This window comes from Marmota monax, unplaced genomic scaffold (genome assembly GCF_021218885.2).
Source record: "Marmota monax isolate L192 unplaced genomic scaffold, Marmota_monax_Labrador192_F-V1.1 WCK01_AAM20220418_F8-fsc00077, whole genome shotgun sequence".
In the NCBI taxonomy this organism is placed as follows: Eukaryota; Metazoa; Chordata; class Mammalia; order Rodentia; family Sciuridae; genus Marmota; species Marmota monax.
This window is the reverse complement of record NW_026694610.1, coordinates 3834802-3860457: the sequence shown is the minus strand read 5'-3', so window position 1 is coordinate 3860457 and position 25656 is coordinate 3834802. Positions and strand designations below refer to the sequence as shown.

The window sequence follows — 25656 nt, the reverse complement described above, 5'->3', positions numbered from 1 at the left end:
TAGTATCTTTTTTAAAAGCCTCAAGAAATTTCTCAAAATCTTATGACAGGCCAGGCACAGTGGCACATGCATGTAATCCCAGTGGTTTAGGAACCTAAGGCAGGAGGATGGTGAATTGAAAGCCAGCCTCAGCAACTTAGCAAGACCCTAAGCAACCCTAAGCAACTTAGCAAGACCTTATCTCAAAATAAAAAGTAAAAAAGGCTGGGGATGTGGTTCAGTGATTAAATGCTTCTGGGTTCAATCCCTGGCACACAAAAAAAAATTTTTTTAAATAATATTATGATAGAAATTTTTCTAAGATAATAATAAGTCAGCCTATTTTTAGTTCCTCATATTAACAATTCTAGTAAGAGTTAAGGGTAAGATAATGAGTAGTTAGTGAGGCAGTTAGATTAAAGTGAACTTAAGTTGGTTTCTTAAAACATTGCTAAAATGTGTTTTTCTAATTACATTTACAGTTGATTAATACTAAAAATAATTTTATTTCTGAACTTATAAAAACTACTTCATAGAGAAGGAAGCACAGAAATCTGTGAAATGGCAAACAAAACAGGTTGGGGTTTATTGTTTAAAATCATGTCATGAAAAGAATAATCTATTCAAATAATAGAAATATCTCACTGATAAATAATTATAAATATATTTTAACATGAAATACTATTCATTAATACTATTCTCAGCCTATAATAGAAGTTTTATAAAAAACTGATTCTAGTTAACATAGGAGCAAAGTTATACTCTGCAAAACTCAAAAATTATTTGATATAGCTGAATTGCCTGTGTTAACTGAAGCTAAGGATAACTTACTGAGTTTAGTTGCCTGGATGTTGCTTCAACAGCACTAGAAAAGAAAATACTTTGAGGACACATTCTTTACTGGTGGTTTTCATTTTCTTCTTTTAGTTGAGTGACGTGTCTTCCCCAAGATCAATAACTTCAACACCACTTTCGGGAAAGGAATCAGTATTTTTTGCAGAAGCACCCTTCAAGGTATTTCCTTTCTAGATTCAATTTTGTTCTTGTATTTTATGATACATCATAGACTTGCTTTAAGTTATATAACACTGGACAAATATAAATAAAGTAGAATATACTTCTCAGTCATTCGCTCACAATCTTTTCATCATGAAGGACTCCTTGATTATTTTTCCTGGCTTAGACACTGTAAAACAAGAATAGGGAGAATTAATTGCAATTACTAATCAATAATTTTCTTCAATAGGAAAAAATGGACAAAGGTTACTTATGGAATCCAAAAAAATAGAACTCATAAAAGAATACAATGGGGGAATAGGGAGTGGAGAGATTGGGGATATGTTGGTCAAAGTGTACATCTCAGTTCAACAGGAGAAGAAATTCAAGAGATCTATTGTACAATATGGTGGCCATAGTTAATAACAATGTGCTGTATTTTGGATAATTGCTAAGAGAGTAGATTTAAGTATTCTAATCACAAAAAAAATGATATGTGAGGTAATGCATATGTTGATTAGTACAATTTAGCTATATTATATACATATTTCAAGACATAATGATGTACATGGTAAATACATATTTTTTTCCTTTATTCATTAAAAATTAAATTAATTTTTTAAAAGGTGTGAAAGTTACTGGCTTCTGACTTGTAGTCACTCCTTTTATTACTTAATAAACATTATTTATGAAGTGGCAAACGTTACATTTTTTAAAAATTCTCTATGTACAATGCAATATCCTGTATTGGATCCTTAGATAAAGTATGTTAGTGGAAAAATTAGATGTGGAAGGATGTGGAAGAATTAGACTGCTAATATTCTGTTGGAGGAAATTACATGGTACAAACTACTTCAGAAAACTAATAGTTTCCTTAAAAGTTACACAAATACCTACAAGATGATACAGTCATCCACTTATGGGTGTTTAACCCAGGAGAACTAAAAGCATATCTATATAAAACATTATATATAGATGTTTAGAGTAGCTTTATTCACAGTGTTCCTAAATTGGAAATGACCTAAATGTGTATCAACAAGTGAATAATACAGATAATGAGATATATTCATATAAAATAATGTTACTCAGCAAAAATAGGAATGTGCTGCAGTGCAAGCAACATCATAGACAAATCTGAAAATCATCATGCTGAATGAAAGTAGTAAGCCACAAAAATATCCCCACTTTTTCCATTACATTCCATTTATAGCAGTTTTAGAAAATGCAAAATGGACAGGTTGCCTAAGAATGGAGTGGGTAGGATTAGCTGTGATAAATGCATGAGTAAACTCTCAGGGAAAAGGAAATATTCTAGATCTTGATTATAGTGTTAGTTCCATGGTTATACATCTGTCAAAACCCCTTCAGATTAGAAAATTTGAATAGTATATTATACCTTATATAGTTAAAATATGTACATTTTCTGGAAAAGGGAAAGGACAGCTTTTTATAAAGAGAAACATTTGCCAAAAATAAGCAACTTAATTTTTAGCATTTTGGCTTTTGCAAAAGTTCCTTTGCTGAAAAGTAATCTCTTATCATTGTCTAGGGTTCATCTAGATGAAACATAATAAATTTTTGGCAAGTTAATATAATGTTTTGAAACAAAAGCCTTGAAATGAGAGTTTGTCTTTGAAGTTCCAAGAATTTTTGTAATATATTAACAGATATTCCGGGACAGAGGGTTAGAGGAAATCTTTAAGGGATCAGTTGACAATCCAAGAGTGTATGCATTTTTCCCCTTATAAAATTATCTTCTTATTCCTTTTAGGTCTTATTTATTAGCATGTCTTTTAGAAAGATTAATTAGATTAATACAGATAATTTAAAAAATGATTAAGCTAAAAACATCTACTTCTAATATACTTTAATGTATAACCCAGATAAATATAACTTCTATTTGACATCATTAAGAAAGTAGTCTTTTCCATCTTATTTATTTAGGACATAGCCCAATATGTAAACTATGGCATGAAATTATTATAATTTTAAATATATTTGTGTTGTGCTCCCTAAATTATATTTCTGAAAAGTGTTTTGAAAATATGCACTCTGAAATTTCTAATATTTAAAAAGTTATACCTTAGTAGATAATTGCCATGTTTTCACTTGTAAAATATCTTCTTTCCTTCAGATTTTTTATTTTTCTTGTAGGATAACAGACTCTGCTCTCTGTAAGCTTAAGGAGGAAAATCTACCTGATTCTTTTGTGCAATGTTATATTTAGGAGTATTATTTTTACATCATTTTTTTTTTCTGCAGGCTGAGATTAGTTCTATACGAGAAAACAAAGATAGACTAAGTGACAGTACTACAGGTAAGATAAAGCAGCATCTGTTTCTGTTTCTTTGAACAAACTGTCTTTACTCCATGTCTCTTTGAACAGAGCAAAGACAAAGCCAGGAACAGCCTGTGGTCATAGAGCTGCCAATAATGCAGCTCTGGGCTTCAGGGGCCTGAACCTGGATTTTAAAAAATATCTAACTTTGGTATGTAAAAAAGTCCATTTCTGTTTTCACTTGTCCATAATTAAATGTTAGCATTTCATTCAATTATGAATATAGGAAATAAACACAGGGGTATTAGCAGACCAGTGACTTTATCACAAGAGAATTCCCTGCCAATTTCCTGTCACCTTACTGTTATTGCAGATATATTGGAAATTCATTTATAATATCACCACTAGAAATCATGGCAGTTATTAGACCTGCTTTTGGATATTATTATTTGGTGTGTTACAAGATAATCTTATAGATTACGGTATATTTTATCCTATGCATTTAAAAACAGGCTGTAGGCTGTTAGCTAATAGCATAGAGCACTCATTGCAGCTGAGCAGCAAATTATATCATGAAGGGAGAAAACCATGCACCTCCATGACTGTCACAATGTAACTTTACCACTTAGATTTACAAGTAAACCACACAGTCAAACTGTCTTAACGAAGATAGGTTTAATTTGTTGTATCTTTTAAGAGTCCCTTCTAAAGAAGATGGAGATTCCTAAAGTTTAACTGAATCTATAAGAATGTAGTATGATTTCTTCAGAATTAATTTATAATAGAGTAGATGATTTCAAGGTTTCCCTTTAGCTCCAGCACTCAGTTTCTTAGAGTATTGTGCATTTTATATGAGTCTGGACCTTTGATTTGCCAAATTGAGAAATATTAAACTTTCAAATTCCTGGCAGAGATCAATGTTAATACTTTGAACAGGTTTTACATGGTTTACTTTTAAAACCATCCATTGTATCTGAGAAGTAACTTCTGTTGATTAGAATTGAGGTCATGCTTCAATTCCCAAGTTTATCACACCAGACTTTATCTTAGGAGGACTCACAAAACTCAGAGGACTTACCATACATCAGAACAATGCCTTATATCAGATGTAAATTTTTCTATGAAAAAACATCATTTTTTCGTCCATCCAAATTAAGATTAAAGTTTTCATCTCTGCATTGAATGGCTGTGAATAAATTAAAAGCATAATAGTAAAAAATTTAGATTTGTACTTTTCAAAGAGTCATCTATAAACTATTGCCAGTCGGCAATAATAAAAGAGTTTTCACCAGAAAGTCATCCGGCTATATCATCTTGTGCAACTGACGTTTTTTCATAGGAAGTCTTTCTGCATTTCATTTTGTTCTGAAGCTAGTTCCATGTCTTATCCTAGTGAACACTTTGAGTAGCATTGTTTCAAATACTATTCAGGCATGATAATCAGTATGATGCTAAAAAGTGTGGTTTACTAACTGTGATTATAGTGATTATAGTGTGATTTGGAGAAAATCATTTCATGCCAGGTGGTCAGTGAACGCTTTTAAGGAGGAGGTAAACTTTGACGGGGTTGTAAAGGATGCTCAAGAGTTATCTAGCTGGGTTCAGTGACGCACACCTGAAATCCCAGTGGCTCAGAAGGCTGAGGTAGGAGGATTGTGAGTTCAAAATCAGCAATGGCCAGGCACTAAGCAACTCAGAGAGACATTTTCTCTAAATAAAATACAATATAGGGCTGAGGATGTGGCTTAGTAGTTGGGTGTCTCTGAGTTCAATCCCTGGTACAAAAAAAAAGGTATCTAGGTAAAGAGATGCAAGGACGTCCTGTGGATAAACAAAGAGTCTGAGGAAATGGAAATTTAGGAAAGATGTAGTGAGTCATAAACCAGAAAAATAAGACTGGGGCCAGATAAAGAGGCCTTAACCCATATAAAGGAGTTTGGAGATTATTTTTGGAGGGAAACAAAGCATTTGAACCAAAGGAATGGCCTGACGTATGTTTTGGGAAGACTAATCTGACATTGTTGTTTTATTCTGGATCAAGTTCCATGTCTTATCTCAGTGAACACTTTAAGTAGCATTTATGTCCCTACATTTTTACTGGGGAGAATATATGGGGCATCTGAGTAAGCCATGTGCAAAGTTTCCGAGAAAGGTGATAGAAGTCTGAACTTAAGTAATGCTCTGGTAGGAATAAGAAATAAATCAGGTTCCAGAGATCTTTCTAGAAGGATTCACATAACTGAGACTTAATGAGGTACAGAGAGAAACCAGAAACCAAGATTAATCAAGTGAATGAATAATGCCCAAATCCATCAGTTTTATAATTAGCTTGATACACCTGTGCTACAAATACTATAGTCAGGAAATGCCAGTAATTTCTATTCATCTACCCAACTGGGGATGAGGAATGGTTATAGTTAGGACTTTGAAGAAGAACTGGTTAAGCCAGAAAGTGAGTTTGTTAGAAATTAGAGAAACAGCAGTTTAATTTTTAAAAACATTTTAAATTGCCTTTCTCCTTTCCAAGGTGCCGATAGCTTATTGGATATAAGTTCTGAAGCTGACCAACAAGATCTTCTTGTGCTGTTGCAAGCAAAAGTTGCCTCCCTTACTTTACACAACAAGGAGTTACAAGATAAATTACAGGTAGCTAAATAGATTACTACCACAGATAATTCTGTGGAGTCAAATGGCTATATTTTGGGGGTGTACATAAGTTTCTTGGGTAGATAACAGTATTCTTCATTAATTCTATTTCTGTAAATTGGTAAATTTTATATAATTACATATATAGTTATATAATTACATATAAATTATTAACATTTAAATATAAATAGAATATATAAAAAATTTTACACAAATAAAATTTGTTTATAGATTCATTACATAGAATGCTATGAAAAATTGTGCATAAAATTTTATAATTTTCTATTTTTATACATTTAAATGTCTATATTTTAAAATTTAAACATTTTATATATACATGTGCATAAGTATATATATTTGTATATAATATTTTCCTTTCATTTTGTAAAGTTGATCATACAGTACTCTCAAGAACTTGATAGGAAATAGCTGTACTATGCCTATTGCCTCTCTGGGCAACTAGAATGATATAAGAAATAAATATTTGAGTGGGAGGTTTTTAATAGGCAAAACAATTCCGGTATTTTTTTAAATGACACAAATAATCTGTTCTAATAGAGCACAGAATAAGCTTTGTGTTGTAAATCTGACTCTTATGTCCCAAACAATATATTTATTATGGTAAAGGAGTACACATGGAAAACGATCACCCAGCTCTCCTGTACCTAAATTTTAGACTTGTTCTTCTCACTCTGGTGCTTGTTCATTTAATTTAGTGCCGTTTAATTCCTGCTTTATTTCCCAGGCCAAATCACCAAAGGAGGCAGAAGGAGACCTAAGCTTTGATTCTTTCCATTCTACCCAGACTGATGTGGCCCCACCCCTGGGCAAACCTAGTGAGGCCTCTTCCCCAGACTCCAAATCATCTCCATCTGTCTCAATGCATTCTTTGGGGAAACCCACTCTTGACAGTGATGTTAGAATTCAGCAACTACAAGAGATTTCGCAAGACTTGCAGAAGAGATTGGAGAGGTCGGAAGCAGAGAGGAGGCAGCTACAGGCTGAACTCCAGTCCCGAAGGACAGAACTGGTATGCTTGAACGACACAGAGATTTCAGAGAATGGCTCAGACCTCAGTCAGAAACTTAAAGAAACTCAGAGCAAGTATGAGGAGGCAATGAAAGAAGTCCTGAGTGTTCAGAAGCAGATGAAACTGGGTCTCTTGTCTCATGAGGGTGTAGATAGCTATTCACATCTCCATGAGCTGAAGGTCACAGACAGGGAAATAGATATGCTAAAGCAGGATCTGCAGAACGCGTTAGAAGAAAGTGAAAGAAATAAAGAGAAAGTGAGAGAGTTAGAGGAAAAACTTGTGGAGAAGGAAAAAGATGTAGTGATTAAGGCACCTGTGGAAGAGTATGAGGAAATGAAAAGTTCATACTGCTCTGTTATTGAGAATATGAATAAGGAGAAAGCATTTTTGTTTGAGAAATACCAGGAGGCCCAAGAAGAAATCATGAAATTAAAAGACACACTAAAAAGTCAGATGACACAGGAAGCCAGTGATGAAGCTGGGGACATGAAAGAGGCCATGAACAGGATGATAGATGAACTCAATAAACAGGTAAGTGAGCTGTCGCAGCTGTACAAAGAAGCCCAGGCTGAGCTGGAGGATTATAGGAAGAGGAAGTCTCTAGAAGATGTAGCAACTGAATACATCCACAAAGCAGAGCATGAGAAACTGATGCAGGTGACAAATGTGTCCAAGGCCAAAGCGGAAGAGGCACTGTCTGAAATGAAGTCCCAGTATTCAAAAGTATTAAATGAGTTGACCCAGCTCAAGCAATTGGTGGATGCACAGAAAGAGAACTCTGTGTCCATCACAGAACATTTGCAAGTGATAACCTCACTGAGGACAACTGGGAAAGAGATGGAAGAGAAGATAAGCAGTCTTAAAGAGCACCTGGCGAGCAAAGAAGTGGAAGTGGCAAAATTGGAGAAGCAGCTCCTAGAGGAGAAAGCTGCTATGACTGACACAATGGTACCCAGGTCTTCCTATGAAAAGCTCCAGTCATCCTTGGAGAGTGAAGTGAGTGCATTGGCATCAAAATTAAAGGATTCAGTAAAGGAGAAAGAGAAGGTCCATTCAGAGGTTGCCCAGGTTCGAAGTGAGGTCTCACAAATGAAAAGGGAAAAGGAAAACATTCAGACTCTTTTGAAATCCAAAGACCAAGAAGTAAATGAACTTCTGCAAAAATTCCAGCAAGCTCAGGAGGAACTTGCCGAAATGAAAAGATATTCTGAGAGTTCTTCAAGACTGGAGGAGGATAAAGATAAAAAGGTTGGTGAAATTCTGTTGCCATTGGGTTTCTGCTAATAGGTCCTAAGACCCTGAAGTTTTACTATATGAAACATTTATAGGATTTGTTGACACTCATCTATTGAGAATGCTTAGAGACTCTGTACATGATTAAATCTGTCCCTTAAAGTCACACTAAGAACAGTATGTTGGAGGAGCCAGATGTGTTAGTATACACCTGTTATCCCAGCTACTCAAGAGGCTGAGGAAGGAGGAGCCCAAGTTAAAGGCCTGGTCAACTTAGACTCTATTTTAAAATTTTAAAAAGAGCTGGGGATGGAGCTAAGCGGTACAGTGCTTGCTTAACAAGTGCAAGGGCCTGGGGTCAATCCTCAGCAACCCCCCACCCCCACGCTGCCTGGCCAAAAAAAAAAAAAAGTATGCTAGATCTTGATTTTTAAAAAATACCAATCTTCTGCCACTTCCCTTTATATATATATATTTTCACATATGTGGTACATACTTGTCCTTTAAAAATGATTTTATGGAAGCTCTGCCTGTTTGGGGGATCAGAAGTATCTGAAAGTGTATTATCTCTTAATACTTCTCTTTAAATCCAGGGTAGATTTCTCCATCATATGGAAATCCAAATACTCCTAGACTTAATCCTACTCCTCAAAGCTCCATGACTCCTCATCCCTGAGTCAGCATAAATATCACTACTCTCTCTGGCCCCCATTTTCAAAGGTGTATAGGAAGAGAAGAGGAACATGGTGGGAATAGGCAATTTCGAGATGGCACTGGATATGGTGCAGAGAAAGGAGGGGAGCAAAGAGTAGGTTCATAAGTTCATGATGATTTTGTACCTGCATCTGCTCCCCATCCCCAGTCCCACATGGTGGAGACTCTGAATTTATTTATAAGCACCATTTATCTTTTTGTAATGAATACTTCAAAAAGCACTTCAAAGACCTATGGAATGGGGAAATAGGGAGTGGTGGGATGAAGTGGGAGGCTGAGTTTACTTCAAACCAAGATGTCCAGAGATATAAGGGCTCTAGGACTAATTCCTGATTGTCCATGTTGGCAATATTGGACAAAATGTAGTTGTCTTCAAATAAAAAATGTTTCTAATCCCAGTCCTGCTATTTTTTAACCACACTTTTTTTAAGGGTAAAATGAGGAAATTAGTATCACAGCTCTTGTTAGGCCCATGCACCAAAACAATACGTAATTCAGGGGATTACATCTGAACAGAATAGATATAGAGAGCTTTGTTGATCTGCCTGATTTTATTATCTGTTTCAGTTTGTGGGTTTCCTGTAAAAAATTAAAAAGAAATTGTTCCAGAATCTCAAGTTCCAGAGACCAAAAGATATGACTCTATTAGAAGCCAACAAATATCTGGAATTTTGCTTCTAAAGATACATTAGATGCCTATTGAAACAGTTTTCCTTTTTCACTAGATAAATGAGATGTCAAAGGAAGTCACCAAATTGAAGGAGGCCCTCAACAGCCTCTCCCAGCTCTCCTACTCAACAAGCTCATCCAAAAGACAGAGTCAGCAGCTGGAAGTGCTGCAACAGCAGATCAAACAGCTCCAGAACCAGCTGGCTGTGAGTGGGCTTTCTTCCACTGCCTGTTTTGGGGTGAGGGCAGGGCAGATGACATACCAATTTAGCCATCAGGGCCAGGAGCCACAAACACAGACTCCCAGCCTAAAGGAATGTTGTACTTCAGTGAGCAATGAACTGAAGACTTCTTTGATGAGGGCAAAAGAGAGAAGCACAGGTGAAAGTCCCAATCATGGTCCATAATGAGATGGGTCAAATGCATTGTTGGGAAGGGAGAAATCAGTGGGAAGTTGCTGCTTATTCACTCATTCACTAACTTTCCACCACTTTTCTTCTTTCTGCAATGGTTGTTCTCCATCGATGGCAGTGGCAAGAGCTTTTTCTCATTAGGGGCCAGAATCTCTGGTAGTTGTGTATCTACACATACACAAAAACTGCTTCCTGGCCCCTCTATTTCACCCAGGAAAGTCCTTTCAATATCTGTATGGGTTTCCTATGGCCACTGTAACAAATCACCACAAACTTGGCTTTATACAACATGAAGTTAATATCTTATGAGTCTGGAGACCAGAAGTCCAAAATATGTTTCACTGGACTAAAGTGAAGTTGTTGACAGGGCTGATTCCTTCTTGAGGCTATAGGTCAAACAGGCTCCATCTCTTTGACTTTCCAGCTTCTTAATGCCAACTGCTCTCCTAGGTTCCTGACCCCTTGATGATCTTCAGAGCAAGTCACTTGAGCTGCTTTTATCCCCCTATCTCCTTCTTTTGACTTCCTTGCCTCCCTAATGTAAGGACCCTTATTTTTTACATTTTAAAGCCTACTCATGTCATCCGTGAATATCTCTCTCTCCATCTCTAAATTCTTAGTACCATCTATAATAGGCAACATTTACAGGTTCTGGGGATTATGATGTGGAAATTTTTTGAGGACCATTATTTAACCTATCAAATATCTGTTAAGGTTTTAGTTGACAAGGTATGTTACATTTTCTATAAGAAGTCAAGGTTAGTTTTCCATGGATTCTCTCTAGCTTCCTTTCACAAGCAGAAAATGGATTTGATTTCTTCATAAATTTAACAGTGGGGGGGGGGGGGACACGTTTTCTACAGTCCTTACTCTTTCTGGCCACAAAGTACAAATCTAGCTCTTTATTAACAGTTCTAGCAATGGTGGAATCAGTAGGAGATGCTCCTTACTGGGTTCTGCAGGTTACTTTCCTGACAAAACAATTATTCTAGATTTGTAGATAAAGTGCTGACTTATATAGTAATCCATACAAGTATTTAGTGTGTTTATTGAGCTCTCATGTATCAGTAGTGCATATGTCAATGATATAAAAATGAATAAAACACAGCCCCTGCTCTCTCAGAATCTGTTCTCAATATAAATTGGTATGGTAAGCAAGCATCCAGTTATAATAAAATGCCTAGCATACTGTGCTTATGGAGGAAACATATCTACCCAACCTGGGTGAGTCATGAAAAGCTTCCTACAGGTGGTAATGCTTGCATGGATCTTGAAGGGTTGTGTAAGAACTCATACTTATTCAGCAACGACTGAGATGCATCACTTAGGTGGCCCTTGGCAATAGGCTGACAGTAGAAAAATGAATTAAGCAGATAGGTATCTGATGGGATCAAAGAGTCATAGAAGGGGTCAGAGGCAAGCAAGTTTGCTAGAAAAATAGATTGTGGTCACAGAGTGGGGTGCTTTCATTTGAGATTTCAGAGGTGGTTATGATAGAGGCAGAAATATGACCTTGAGAGCAAGTAGCTAAAAGAAAGAAGAGCAAGTCATAGAAACTGAAAGACACAGATTTTAGATGGGTCATTCACTTAGATGTTGAAGTCAACAAAATGATAACAGAAGGGGAGATGGAAAGGAAGACAGTGATCAGAAGCTAAATAATTGTATGGAGAGAGCTGAGAGGTAAGAAGGAAACAACATAGAGAGGTACAGGCTTAGTGTCCCTAATCCAAAAATCTGAAATGTAAAATGTCCCAAAATCACAAATTTTGAGCACCAATTTTGTAGCATTTGTGATTTCAGATTTTCAGGTGAGGGGATGCTCATCCAGGAATGTTTATGCAAATAGTCCAAATCTGAAAAAAAAAAAATCTTAAATCCAAAACACATCTGCTTCTATCCCAAGGATAAGAGATTCTCAATTTGTATCATATGTACCTTCTTATGGCATGAACTTCAAAGAACTGAGGTTTCAAAGATTGTCCTTTAATTAAAAAAAAAATAGCTCATATTCTAACACTGATAGGAAGGAGGTGAGAAGAGGTATTTCTGCACATTTGTAAGCTTCTGAAGTAATCTATATTAAATGGTCTCAATTTTCATGATGAAGTAGTAGAAAGGACCTCTTAGAATGAGAATACTTCAGGGAAGAGTTAGGATCCTGGATACATGTCACTGAGAGAAACCAGAGTTAAAATTCAACAAGGAGAAATAAATCCATCAACAGCTGTAGTGAGCAACCATTTGAGATTGCCTCCACAGTACACTGACAGCTAATAAATAAAAATTGCCAATAATTCGCCAACTGAGGAAATCATTTTTTTGCATTTAATCAACTTCCTTACACTATTTACTATGAGCAAATGATATGTATATATGCATGTGTACACATGTTTTTTAAAACTTAGGATTAAAATAACTTTTTACATAAAATTTCTTCTAAATTTGGCATGCCAAAATGAAATAGGCAGGTTTGTTTCTAAGAATATTATAATAATAAGTATATAGTGAACTCGCAGCAAACAAGCTTCTTATGCTAGTGGAGGGAATCAGTTGCATAGTAGCTAATGGCTGTTTTCCCATGTTTTCCTTGTTGTTGTTGTTGTTTTTGTTCTTTAAAGATCTCCTAATAATGTTAAATTTTCTCTTTAGGATTGCAAGAAACAACACCAGGAGGTCATATCAGTTTATAGAATGCATCTTCTGTATGCTGTGCAGGTATGGTAACGCCTAGTGAAGTATCTGGACATCCTAAAGAAAAATAGCAGCAGATGTTGCCAACACTGCCATCATTCAAACAAATAGAAGGAATAAGAATTAGAGGAGAATATTTTTCATTAGCAGGCTTTAAGATGCCTTTTTCTTTGTTTCAGATTTTGGGTCAAGAGTCTTGAACCTCTTTATTTGTAGCAGCCTCATCATAATGAGATGAATGAATTTGTGGCTGCTGTCCCCCATCAGGAAGACCAGAATTTGGTTTCCAGGCATGCAGATATTCCCAGAGTCCTAGGCACTGCCTTACCCCTGCCTTTGTTGATGTTCATTTGCAACTGAGACCCTAGACACCCTTTGCTGAGGGCTTTGGCAGACCCAGCCTCATCCTCCTCCTGATGGATAAAAGCCATCCTCTTTGACTCAGTCCTCACAGAAATTTGGGAAAGATAGGGCTGACATTCCTCTGAGAGTTGAAGGGAATAAGCCAAGGCCTTCAGCCAGCCAGCCCTCATTCCTAGGAGAGGAAGTGCCATGACTTAATAGAGGTTCTAATGAATGTCTTTTGTGTGAATTTCTAGGGCCAGATGGATGAAGATGTCCAGAAAGTACTGAAGCAAATCCTTACCATGTGTAAAAACCAGTCGCAAAAGAAGTAAAGTGGATTCCTTGAGAGAACACTGCCCCTTGTCGTCCATCTTGGTATTAGACCCAGTTGTTGGCAACCACTGCCATCGTTCTCATTCGTGGTATGCACTGTGACCTAGCATAGCTTCTTCCCTTTCCAAAGGATTCTGAGGACAAGTCCCCAGGAAATGTGTCTCCTCCTCAGAACTGCTTAGAGACTTCAGACCACAGAGGTGAAAGTCCATCATCCCTTCAGATTTCAGAGCTGAGATCAGCTACACCCAGAGGTCTGGTCCTGATGTTGGTGGGTAGACCCCTTAACCAGCTGAGTGGCTTCATCACTACTGAGTGATCCATTGAAGACTCCACGCAGTGAATGTTTCTTCAGTTTCTCTTTGGGCTGTGCCAATCAGCACAGGAGAGCTCTTTTAGGCTTTGGTTTCCAATTTCAAAACATGATTTAATTTCTAACCAAATTCTTATGGCACTAGTTAACAAAGTGAATGCTTAACACCCTTTTTCATAATATCCTGTGGATTTAAAATCTCTAATTCCACCTTCTCTCCCCTCAAGCTGCCTTATATATCTCCTCACTCTGCTTATCAATTTCAGTTTGATGAGCACTATTAACTAAAATATGAAGTTTAAAAGCAAAAGCAAACTGTCCTTAAAAGTTTTTGTAAGCAAATCATTGACATATTGCAAATTTTCTATGCAAACTTGCCTCCTGCTGTTACCTGTGAAGCTCAGGAAATCCAAACATTTATGTTTCAACAAGGGACAGTAAACTGTATGTTTACAGCCAAAAGAAATGCCTCATAGTACTTAACCTCAATTTTTTAAAAAAGTGGGGTTTTTTTCTCTATAATATTTTTATTGGCTCTTTAAGATGTTTTCATATCTAAGCCCCTAAATAAGTGAAATTACATTAGATTATATTAACAAACTATTTTTTAGGTAACCATGCTTAAGACTTTTTAAAAATATAACTTTTTCCTCAAAGTTTTCAGCTATAGCAAAGATAGTCTGTATTCCCAACTACCACCAATACCCCTAGGACTTTCTGCCACATTTCCTCAGAGCTGCAGTGCATTTCTGAAAATAGTAAATCCTCTTTTTACCCGTTTAATATTTGTGAATGTCCCAACTCTACAAGTACCCATAAACTGTCTCTGGAAGGACTGTTAGTACCAATCAGTTTTCCAGCTTTGAAACTAAAAATCCTGATATGGAAACATGGTGCATAGCAAAAGTCTTGGGGGAAAATATTTCTGTTCACTTCACTTTCAGGATAAAAATGTTTCTTACTTGCTTGCAGCTTCTCTTATGGCATTGATCTTAAGGGAGAAAAACAGAACACAGAACTTTTAGTCTATAACTAAAAGTGGAGGCCTGTTTTGACAGGGCCCACTTATCACAGGGCTGCCTGGGCTCAGGGGGCGTTCGGCTGAACTGGATGATATGTTAATCTGTATTGAATAAGGACCAACAACAGCAAAACAAAAATGGCTTTAAAGCTTGGTGTTGTTACTTAATTCTTAAGTTGTTTAATTATAGTTAAGCAATTTCAAAAATGCTCCAAAGAAATGTGAAAGGACTTTTTGTCACAGCACTTAAGAAAATACAAAACAGCCCCTGACATGTCCCCCGCACAGAAATGCTGCAGAGTATAAAACTTGAGACATTTTGTAGGATGCCTGACAAAGTGTAGCCTTTTATCTTGTTTCAGGATGCATATTTATTACAAGTACTCTGGTTAAATATGAAAAGTTATATGCTGTAGTTTAGCATTTTGTCTTTGTAATTTGCAGAAATTACTGCAGAAAATAAACTTGTTTCATTTTGCAACTCTGTTGTTTTGGTGTCTTCATAAACATACCTATATCTTCTGATCAGTTCAACAGCATTTCAGTGAGGTTTTTCTATTTTGCACGATGCTCAGATGGTGGGAGCTGTCCACACAGCCTCAACTCATTCTGTCTCCCAGCTCTTGTTTTCATCCTGAGCCTGCCCCAATTATCAGAAACGTTGGGGCAATTATATCTATTCAATTATATTAATTCAAAATTGCCTCTTGTTTGCTCTGTTGCCTTTTTATCATGGAAGCCTCCACTAGATTCCATCACCCTACACCCATGTTCTTCTTTAAAGGTAATAATGCTTTAAAAAATTAAAATACATTCTCCTACCCTAACAAGGATAACTCATTCTTGAAACAAGAATTTATTCTTGCAGGTTAAAATCACAAATACCAACGACAGTGAAATAGGTGCAGCTATTTGAATAATAAGTATTCTCTTTTTTTTGGTGGGGCTTTTTTTGAATTTTTTATTATTTTTAGATATACATGACAGTAGAGTATATTTTGACGTATTATACATGCATGGAGTATACTTTGTTCTAATTAGGATCCTATTCTTCTGGTTGTACATGATGCAGAGTAACCCTGGTCGTGTATTCATATACGAACATAGGAATGCTCTGTCCAATTTATTCTACTGTCTATACTATTCTCATCCCCCTTCCTTTCCCTTTATTCCCCTTTGTCTAATCCAATGAACTTTTATTCTTCCCTCCCTCACCCTTATTTTGTGTCAGCATCCATATATCAGAAAGAATATTCAGCCTTTGGTTTGGGGGTATTGGCTTATTTCACCTAGCATGATAGTCTCCAGTTCCATCCATTTACTGGCAAATACCATAATTTCATTCTTTATGGTTGAGTAATATTCCATTGTGTATACATACCACAGTTTCTTAATCCATTCATCTGCTGAAGGGCATCCCAGCTGTTTTCATAGCTTAGGTATTGTGAACTGAGCTGCTATAAACATTGATGTGGCTGCACCACTGTAGTATGCTGATTTTAAGTTCTTTGGGTATATACCAAGGAGTGGGATAAATGAGTCAAATAATTCCATTCCAAATTTCCTATACTCTTTTCATGTGATCACACCAATTTGCAGTCCCACCAGCAATGAATGAATAAACCTTTCCCCCTATATCTTTGCCAATATTTATTATTACTTGTGTTCTTGGTAATTGTCATTCTGACTAGAGTGAAGTGGAATCTCAGTGTAGTTTTAATTTGCATGTCCCTAATTGCTGGAAATGTTGAACATTTTTTCATATATCCGTTGGCCATTCGTATTGCTTATTATGTGAAGTGCCTGCTCAGTTCCTGAGCCCATTTATTGACTGGGTTATTTGATTTTTTGTTAAGTTTTTGAGTTCTTGTATCCTGAAAATTAATGCTCTCATTTGCAGGTGGCAAATATATTCCCCCATTCTGTAGTCTCTCTGTTCATGTTCCTGATTGTTTCCTTTGCTGTGCAGAAGCTTTTTAGTGTGATACCATCTTACTTATTGATTCATAATTTTATTTCTTGCACTTTAGGAGTCTTATTTAGGAATTCGGTTCCTAAGCCAACTTATAGAGTTGGGCCTATATTTTCTTTAAATAGGCACAGGGTATCCAGTCTGATGCATAGGTCCTTAATCCACTTTGAGTTGATTTTTGTGCAAGGTGAGAAAAAAGGGATTAAATTTCATTCCTCTACAAATGGATTTCTAGGTTTCTCAGGCCATTTGTTGAAGAAGCTACCTTTTCTCCAATGTATATTGATGGTACCTGTGTTTAGGATGAGATAACTGTATGTATGTAGGTTAGTCTCTGTGTCTTCTTTTCTGTTCCATTTATGTCTGTTTTTGTGCCAATACCATCCTGGTTTTGATACTATAGCCCTGTAGTATAATTTAAGTTCAGGTATTGTGATGTCTCCTACTTCACTTTTCTCACTGAGGCTTGCTTTGGCTATTCTAGGCGTCTTATTTTTCTAAATAAATTTCATGACTACTTTTTCTATTTCTATGAAGAACATCATCCATATGGCCATTTTGATTATATTAATTTTCTGCCTAACCAAGAACATGGAAGATCTTTCCATCTTCTAAGGTCTTCTTCAATTCCTTTCTTTAGTGATCTGTAGTTTTCATTGTAGAGGTCTTTCACTTCTTTTGTTAAATTGATTCCCAAGTGTTTTGTTTGTTTTTGTTTATTGTTGTTATTTTTTGGGAAACTACTGTGAATGGAATAGTTTTCCTAATTCTCTTTCAGCTGATTTACCACTGGTGTATAGGAATGCAGGAAGACATAAAAACTTAAACATACTTCCAAGCAATGAAATTGAAGATGCCATCAAAAGCCTAACATCAAAAAAAGCCCAGAAAGATTCTCAGCTGAGTTTTACCAGACCTTCAAAGAAGAACTTACACCACTCACTACTCCTCAAATTATTCTATGAAATAGAAAAGGGGGGAACTCTTCCAAACTCATTCTATGAAGTTAGTATCATCCTGATGCCAAAACCAGAAAAAGACACATCAAGGAAAGAAACCTTCAGACCAATATCCCTCATGAACATAGATGCAAAAATTCTTAATAAAATACTGGCAAACTGCATACAAAAACATAGTAAAAAGATGGTGTACCATAATCAAGTGGGGTTCCTCCCAGGGTTGCAAGGTTGGTTCAACAAACAAAATCAATAAACATAATTCATCACATCAACAGGATAAAAGACAAGAATCGCATGACTATCTCAATAGATACAGAAAAAGGTTTTGATATCATGAAGATTAATGCTCTCATGTGAAGGTGGCAAAGATATTCTCACATTCTGTAGTCTCTTTGTTCATATTACTGATTGTTTCCTTTGCTGTAAAGAAGCTTTTCAGTTTGATATCATCCTATTTATTGATTCTTGATTTTGAGTATCCCTTCATGCTCCAAATACTGGAAAAACTAGGGATAGTAGGAATATACCTCAACACTGTAAAACCTATATATGCTAAATCCAAGGTCAGCACCATTCTAAATGGAGAAAAATTGAAAGCATTCCCTCCAAATATAGGAACAAGACAGAGATGCCTTCTTTCACCACTTCTATTCAACCTTGTCCTTGAAACCCTAGCCAAAGCAATCAGGCAAAAGAAAGAAATTAAAGGGACACAAATAGGAAAAGAAGAGCTCTAACTATTCCTATTTGCTGACATGATTCTATATATAGAAGACACACACACACACACAAAATAAAACAGAAAGCTTCTAGACCTCAAATGAATTCAGCAAAGTAGCATGATATATTAGTATATATTGATACCCATAAATCAATTAGTATTAAGGCCATTTGTCAATCAATTAGTATTAAGGCCATTGACAACATGAATCCTCCACCTCTACTTAAGCTTATTACTGCTTTGTACTGCACAGTAAAACTTGTTCAAAGTATGTGTGTGATTCTCAGGGTTTGCTAAGTGAGCCTTTAATGCCTCCCTCCACCTTCCATCAAAAAAAAAAAAATGCAAATGATACAAGGTTTTGCCACTTTAAATTATCAAGTGTATGCACCTTGAGAGAACTTACTTCAGCTGGGGCCAACCTAACAATCCACAGGGTGATATCATGGGGACACTCTGCTAGGCAGGAAACCTAGATATATTCAAATAAGTGTTAGATGGAAAGAAATGCCTCAAAAGCTAAAAAGAAACGCATCCCTCAGTGATGATTTTTCAGGCTCTACTTGTTGAACAAATGAAATAAACCAAAAATAAATCTCTTGCTCCTAACCTTTAGTTCACCTCCCCTAGAAGCAGTAGTTATGAAGTTTCTTGGGTGAGTTGAGACATTTTATAGGTGAGTATCTTACTTTCTTTAAACACCTTGGAGATGGTTTTGTTGGCACACACCTCATGCCTTTTTAACTGCCAATATTTCTTAGTGCTAACTATATTTAACCAGTTCCCTACTGAAGGGTGTTTAATATGCTTCCAGTATCTCAAAGCTACAAAATGATGCAATCAATGAGGATCCTATGCATGTCTTTACACACATGTGAGGATTCTGTGGATAACTTTCAAATTGCCTATTTTCACATTAGCTTCCATCATCATATAAGCAATTTTCAAAATGCAGAATATTGTGCATGCCAGATTGAGAAGAATGGCCTTTTCCTTCCTATTGGTTCAACAAGAGATATTAAGTTGTTCTCCTCACATAAAATCTCTCAAGACAGACTCCAAAGCCTTAATAATTAAACCCACCCATCCTAAGATAAGCACAATATGCTGTGTGGGGAAAATGTTCCCAGAACATGTTGAAGCACAACATTTTTGCAATGTGACATAAATCTGGACTGTTGTGTGCTGATGACAGCAGAAATACTATCCATCAAAAATGGGGGTGATGCTCTTTAAACAAAGCTTACATGCAGACTGCAAGGTACAGTGTTCTCGGAAAAGCATCAGATTGGACTGTTGGAAGCAGGACATTCCCAGAGTAGTAATTTCTGTTCACCAGCTCAGGGCAGAGGACTTGTAAGCATTATGGAAGTGTGGAGTATATTGGAAAAATAATCAAAAGAACAAGAGCTCAGGTATGGTGGATACTGTGAATTGGCCACAGAAGTTGGCTGAGGGACCAAGAAGTTGGGAAGTCTTCCCTGCACTGAGTTCTAAGAGATGGTGGTAAGAAGACAGGAAAGAGATACTTCTACACACTTATTATAAACCAGGCCCTACAATGGGAAGAAAAGAAAAGGCACACCTAAGAACTGAGTAGATGTACCAGTTATAAAAAGGTTGTGGAGGAGAGAAAAAGAAGCAGGACATAATCAAAAGTTATAAGCTTTAAGGGCCAGAGGAGATGGGTAGTGAGGGGCTCCCTATGTATTATCTTAAGAAGTCTTCAAAACCTGGGTTGGGGTTGTAGCTTAGTGGTAAAGCATTTGCTTAGCACAGATGAGGCACTGGGTTCAATCCTCAACACCACATAGAAATAAATAAATAAATAAAAATATTGTGTCTATCTACAACTAAAATATTTTTAAAACCCTGCCTTTAAGTCAGATTAAATACCAGTCCAACTTGGTAATTCCTGGAATCTATGGATATATTAACTTAGATGGCAAGGGAGAATTAATATCAGTTTGCCTTAAAATAAGATTATCCATGTGGACCTAATACAACAAGAGGGTCCTTTAAAGTAAAAGGATGAAAGAGTTAAGGAGAGATTTGGAGATGCTCTGCTGCTGGTTTCAGAAGATGGAGGAAGGGATCCTAAATAAAGGAATATAAGTAGGCTCTAGGAGCTAGACAAATAATTAAATGAAACTTCACTCAGAAGGAATCACTCTTGCCAACATCTTGACTTTATCCCAGTGACACCCATTACAGATCACTGACTTCCAGAATTAAATAATTTGATGTTTTATTAAGCAAGTAAGTTTGTGGTGACTTGTTACAAATGGGCAACAATGGAGGAACTGATAACACTGAGAGGCAAGAGTCTCCACTAATAGTCCCTAAAGATGATTTCATTTATTAAATGTCATTGACCAATGATTATATCCAGGCACTGTGCTGAATGCTACAGACTCAATGGTGATAACAGCTCCTGCTTATATGGAGCTCACAGCTACTCAAATGGCCTGTTACCTGGTACCTACTATTAAGTATTCTGAGTGGGTGGCCGGATTGCTACAAGGCCTGGTATGATTTGATGCCCTGTATACTGTCAACTCTCTTGTATCCTCATTTTTAAAAAATATTTTTTAGTTTTTGATGGACCTTTATTTTATTTATTTGTATGTGGTGCTAAGGATTGAACCCAGTGCCTCACACATGCTAGGCAAGCTCTCTTCCACTGAGCCACAACCCTAGCCCCCTCTTGTATCCTCAATTTTATTGCCCTTTTACTATTCCTTGCCTCCATTAAACATGCTCCTATCTCAGGGCCTTTGCGCTTGCTATCAACATCCTACAATGTTCTATATGTTTGTATGATTTTGCTCCTCTTGTCCAAGATAGCTCAGTGCTATCTTGTCAGTGATAAACTCTGAACTACAGTATATAAAAGCATTCCCATGCCCACATGACCATATCACTTTCTAGATCCCTTGCCTGGTTTTATTGTTCTCTATATAATTTTCGCTTGCATATAAGGTGGTTCACTGAATGTTGGAGAAAATATGTCCTGAAATCCAGTCTCCCCTGTTCTAAGAACTGTACTCCTTAGCAGGGGCCTAAGTCTGGCTGGAGGAGGAAGCTTTTTATAATTCACACAGTGTTGCTGTGTACTACCTAAGGCATGTGCCTTTTTCTAACTTGCAAAGACACCATATTGTTCATTAGTATCCCCATTTTTTCATCATCTAGTAGAATATAAATTCCAGAGGAGCAAAATCTTTGCTTGTTTGTTCATCTTTGCTTCCATAATGCTTAGAACAGTATCTGACAGATAGGAAGTAGTAGATAGGTCTTTTTGTCTAGGTGGATGAAAGGATGCATGGAGGGTGAGAAATGTGCAAGTAAACAGAAGTGCCAACATTGTGTATTGAATGTCATGGTAAGGCTGTGGGCAGGATAGTGAGGAAGCTCAGAAGTAACCTTGCCTTGAGAGATCAAAAAATGTGTTCCAAGACAACTTTTATTTGGATTTCCTTGTTCTTAAATTTCATAGCTCCTAGGGTCAAAACTGTTTAGAGATAATCACATTTAGATTTGGAGCTGAACAATTCTAGATATACCCTCTACACATGCTTCCTCTGAGATTTCTGCAACAGCAATGATTACCTCTTCTACCTTGGTTGGGATCAAGGAAGGGAATGTGAGTGAACCTAGGGTAAAAAACAAAACAATGTCCACCCAGCTTACTGGAATTCCATTCTGGAGTGAGTGAGCAATCCTAGAGTGCATATACTACAACAAAGTTTTACATTGGGGGATAGTGCCGCAGTCCGGCTGCAGCAAAATAACCAGGGGGGGGGGGGTGACGAGCAACTTGTGTACATTGATACAGCAGGAGTGGGAGCCGTTTATTGTAGGACAGGAGGGGTATATATACATTCCACCACACAGCTTATCTTAATTAACATAAACTAGATACAGCAGTCAACCAATAAGGAATCTCCACACTTAATGGCTTGCTGGCTTTACTTCACAAACCACTCCCTCTGGCAAAATGCCAGGTGCCATCTTGACTTGTTTACAAACCCTAACAGGATAGGATTAAGATGGCAAGAGAAGAAAATGTATTACAGAGTTTTGGAACTCTCTTGAGTCTTCAAGTTTCTCTGAGTTTATAATTTTACAGACAAAAGCAACATGATTCTGGTCAGAGTTAATTAAATGGAGGAGCATACGTTTTAGGAATGGGATATCAGTGACTGTTCTGATACCATAATAAACTTTACAACAATCAGTGAAAGCAAGTGTTTAGAAAAGAGAACTTACCTTTAATACACTTAGAAACATTCTGATGGTCACTTCCCAGAAAGAATAATAAAACTTCACTTTGATGATGCCCAACTTAACAAGGGTTAGAGAAACAAGTATTAGAGAACAGGAAATAGTTTCTTCCTTTTGAATCTCTACACATATTAAATACTGTTCCTAGAGTCGCAAAAATCCTTACAGAATCCTGAAGCTGAAAAGGGTGATAGACAGCAAGCTTGCATATAAGGTGGTTCACTGAATGTTGGAGAAAATATGTCCTGAAATCCAGTCTTTGGTACACTTTCACTTTGGTACACTTTGGTACACTTTCACTGTATAAGGAAAGAAAATTGGTATCCATGGATTGACTTGCTCTTGGCTACACAGAGTTAAAGCAAGAACATTGGCATCTTGAAATCAAGTTCATTGATTAATTGTTCCATGCCCGAGAGTCAAAAGAGTGGGTTCTTTTCCAAAATTTTGGTTCAGGAGCTCAAGGATATCCTTGAATTAACAGATGAGCCAGGTTTTACTTAAGAGATTTTAAGCACTCATTTAAACAACACTACCCACCTACAGGCTATCTTGGCAATCTTGGATCAATGGCAACTTAACTTCCATCCTAAAGCTATAAAAAACAAACACAAATGTAAATTCCATCTTTCAAGATCTCAGTAAATATCTCTCTCTACCTAGCCTGCCTTCTCTTTTTTGAAAAAGAAAAAAAATTGAGGGGATATCCATTCCAGCATCACGGACCCAGTCCATTGATAACACCCTTAATCCCAATTGCGCCAGAACTGGTGCTGATTACTTGGGTATTGACCACAATTCCCTCCGCACCTGTGTGCATTACTACTGTGTGTTTCAGACCACTGACCAGGTGTGATGTGGTGTTTGCCAAATGTGCTCTCCTGTCAGGATGGCCTCAGGTCTTAGCCTAAGCAACTCCATTTTAAAACTCCAGTTTGAAACCTACAGTCTCACCTGGTACACCTATGGAGCCCTCCAGTATGGCCCTCCTACACAATCAAGTCACTTCTCCCTACCCTGACAAACTCAGAGTGAAGTCTCTGACATATTGCCCTGGAAAAGCAAGAAAACCAGTGGTGCGGACCAGACCAGATGCTTTAACCTCAGGACAAATGACATCACTGAGAAATCCGGTGGCAGCTGATAGGGATTGAAAGGGTGATCAGAAACCCCCAAATTTAGTATAAATGATGGAGCAAATGAACAGACATTCAACCAGCTGACACTGATGCACACAAGCCTGAGAGCCTGATGAGGACTTGGACTGACATCCCAATTCTTCTCATCTACCTGATCCTCTTTGCTGTTCTCACCGCTCTCAAACTCTACAGCAGCCTCTTGACTCTAGTGAGAAAAGGACTTCTCCCAGGACAGCCTCCTCAGCCAGCCATCAGCTCAACCCCAGGAGAAGCCTGCCTTGGTTCCTGTATGATCCCCACTGTCTGAGTGAATGTGCATCTGCTGGACTTAGAGCCTAAGGCCTGAGACTTTTGATCTGACACTTCAGCTTAGCATGCAGAGGGAATGTCTACTATGAGCCTGCCATGATTAAGTGTGTTTGCAGTGCTTAGAATTAATCTAGAATTGTTTGCTGTGAATTGATTATGTCTGATGCAATGCCTAGGATTAAGAATTGTTATTTTCTTGATAAGAACCTGTAGATGGCATTGTATTGAATGATTTGAGTGAATAAAGCATTGAAAACGGCAGAAGCACAAGGACATTCTTTATTTCTCCCCCTCCACTGCATAAGTCGCACTTTTTGCCCATCGCGACACCTCCTCTCTTGAAAATATGCCAACTGCTAACAATTAGTAGATCCAGCCGCTCATTTCTTAGGTTACTTACTTCCGACACTGGGTTTCCTAAAGGAGCCCGGCTGCCAGCGCCATCAACAGTTATATCTGATTGAGTCTGTCCTCAGGGGTGTGGGGACCCAGAACACAGGGGGACTGCCGGGGTACAGGGTGCGCTGAGCAGAGCGCAGAGCCGGCTGGCCGAGGTGTGTCGCTGAACGACCCGCACAGACACCGCAGCTTTAAACAACTAGCGTCTAGGAGACCGGTGTTCCTTTCCCCGCTCCTCATCTCTGGGAGGAAACCACGATTGGAGCAGCCGAGGCGGCAAGTTCAAGGACTAGCTTGAAGTCGCGTTGACAGAAGGCGCACAACTTGGGGTGCCCGATGCCAGCGGGATCTCCGCCTCTGGATTCCACGGAACAGGAAGTGCCCCGCGTTGCCGTGGCTACGGCGCCGCGCTCACGGCGGCGGGGTGGGGACGTTCCGTTCCCATGGCAACCCCCATTGTCTTTCCAGGGCAGGAATCCAGGCGGCCCAGGCCGAAGGCGACCTTGTTGACCCTCTAGTTAACGCCGGGCACAGTTGTGGCTCCCAGGACCCGGTCGGCCGAAGCCTCGACGCTGACGCCGCCCTCTGTAGCCGAACAGCGCGGGCGAGGGAGCCTGGAGGGCTAGAGCCGGGGTGTGGCTTCTCAGCCCGGGGCCAGGTACGCCGCAGAACGCCGCCTCGGACCAGTGCTGCCCGCTGGAGCCTCCGCGGTGCTAGGAGGGAGCTCCAGACCCGGTTCTGTGGCCACTGGGCTCACCAAGTTACCGAGGAACTATGCGGAAAAGGAGAAAGCGCCCTGTCCTTAAGAGCGGGGCCTAAATGTGGTGCCCTAGATCTTATGGGAACAGAATGTAGGAGTTTTGAAAATAGGGATTAGAGGGAGAAATTAGTGAATATTCCATCTGAAATTTGGATATTGGGTATACTGGAACCTGGGTCAGAGACAGCTACTTGTGGATCCGATGGGAATCCACAAGTATGAGTCACATTCTAGGATGAAATGAGGAGGGACTTGGTAGATATTAATGTTCCATAATTGTGCATTGGATTTGGATTCCACTTACATGACAGCCTTGAGAAGTGAATTTCACAAATATTTATAAACCACATTTTCCACCATGTGTTTTCAACACATTTTCCTCATCACCTAACAGCAACCACCAAAGTAGACATATGGGTTTTAGTTCCTTAACTAGAATCTCC

General features: G+C 38.0%; 1 protein-coding gene and 1 long non-coding RNA gene across 6 annotated transcripts in view; one reads left to right on the top strand and one right to left on the bottom strand.

Moving 5' to 3' along the window:
- The window catches only part of Rai14 (retinoic acid induced 14), a 135298-nt gene extending 120150 nt beyond the window's left edge, over positions 1–15148 (top strand). For all 5 annotated transcript variants that reach the window (XM_046422233.2, XM_046422236.2, XM_058572086.1 and 2 more), the window contains 7 exons: positions 907–993; positions 3238–3292; positions 5781–5899; positions 6645–8180; positions 9605–9754; positions 12614–12679; positions 13255–15148. In XM_046422233.2, coding sequence (XP_046278189.1) covers positions 907–993; positions 3238–3292; positions 5781–5899; positions 6645–8180; positions 9605–9754; positions 12614–12679; positions 13255–13332 — 2091 coding nt within the window. In that variant the 3' untranslated portion in view covers positions 13333–15148. The remainder of the gene's footprint in view (positions 1–906; positions 994–3237; positions 3293–5780; positions 5900–6644; positions 8181–9604; positions 9755–12613; positions 12680–13254) is intronic.
- LOC131423316 (uncharacterized) lies at positions 68–24824 on the bottom strand. The gene is made up of 3 exons (XR_009224709.1): positions 22592–24824; positions 4332–4439; positions 68–1165 (listed from the first exon to the last, which is right to left on the bottom strand). It is a non-coding gene; the product is annotated as an uncharacterized LOC131423316 (long non-coding RNA).
- Between the last annotated feature and the right edge of the window lie 832 nt (positions 24825–25656).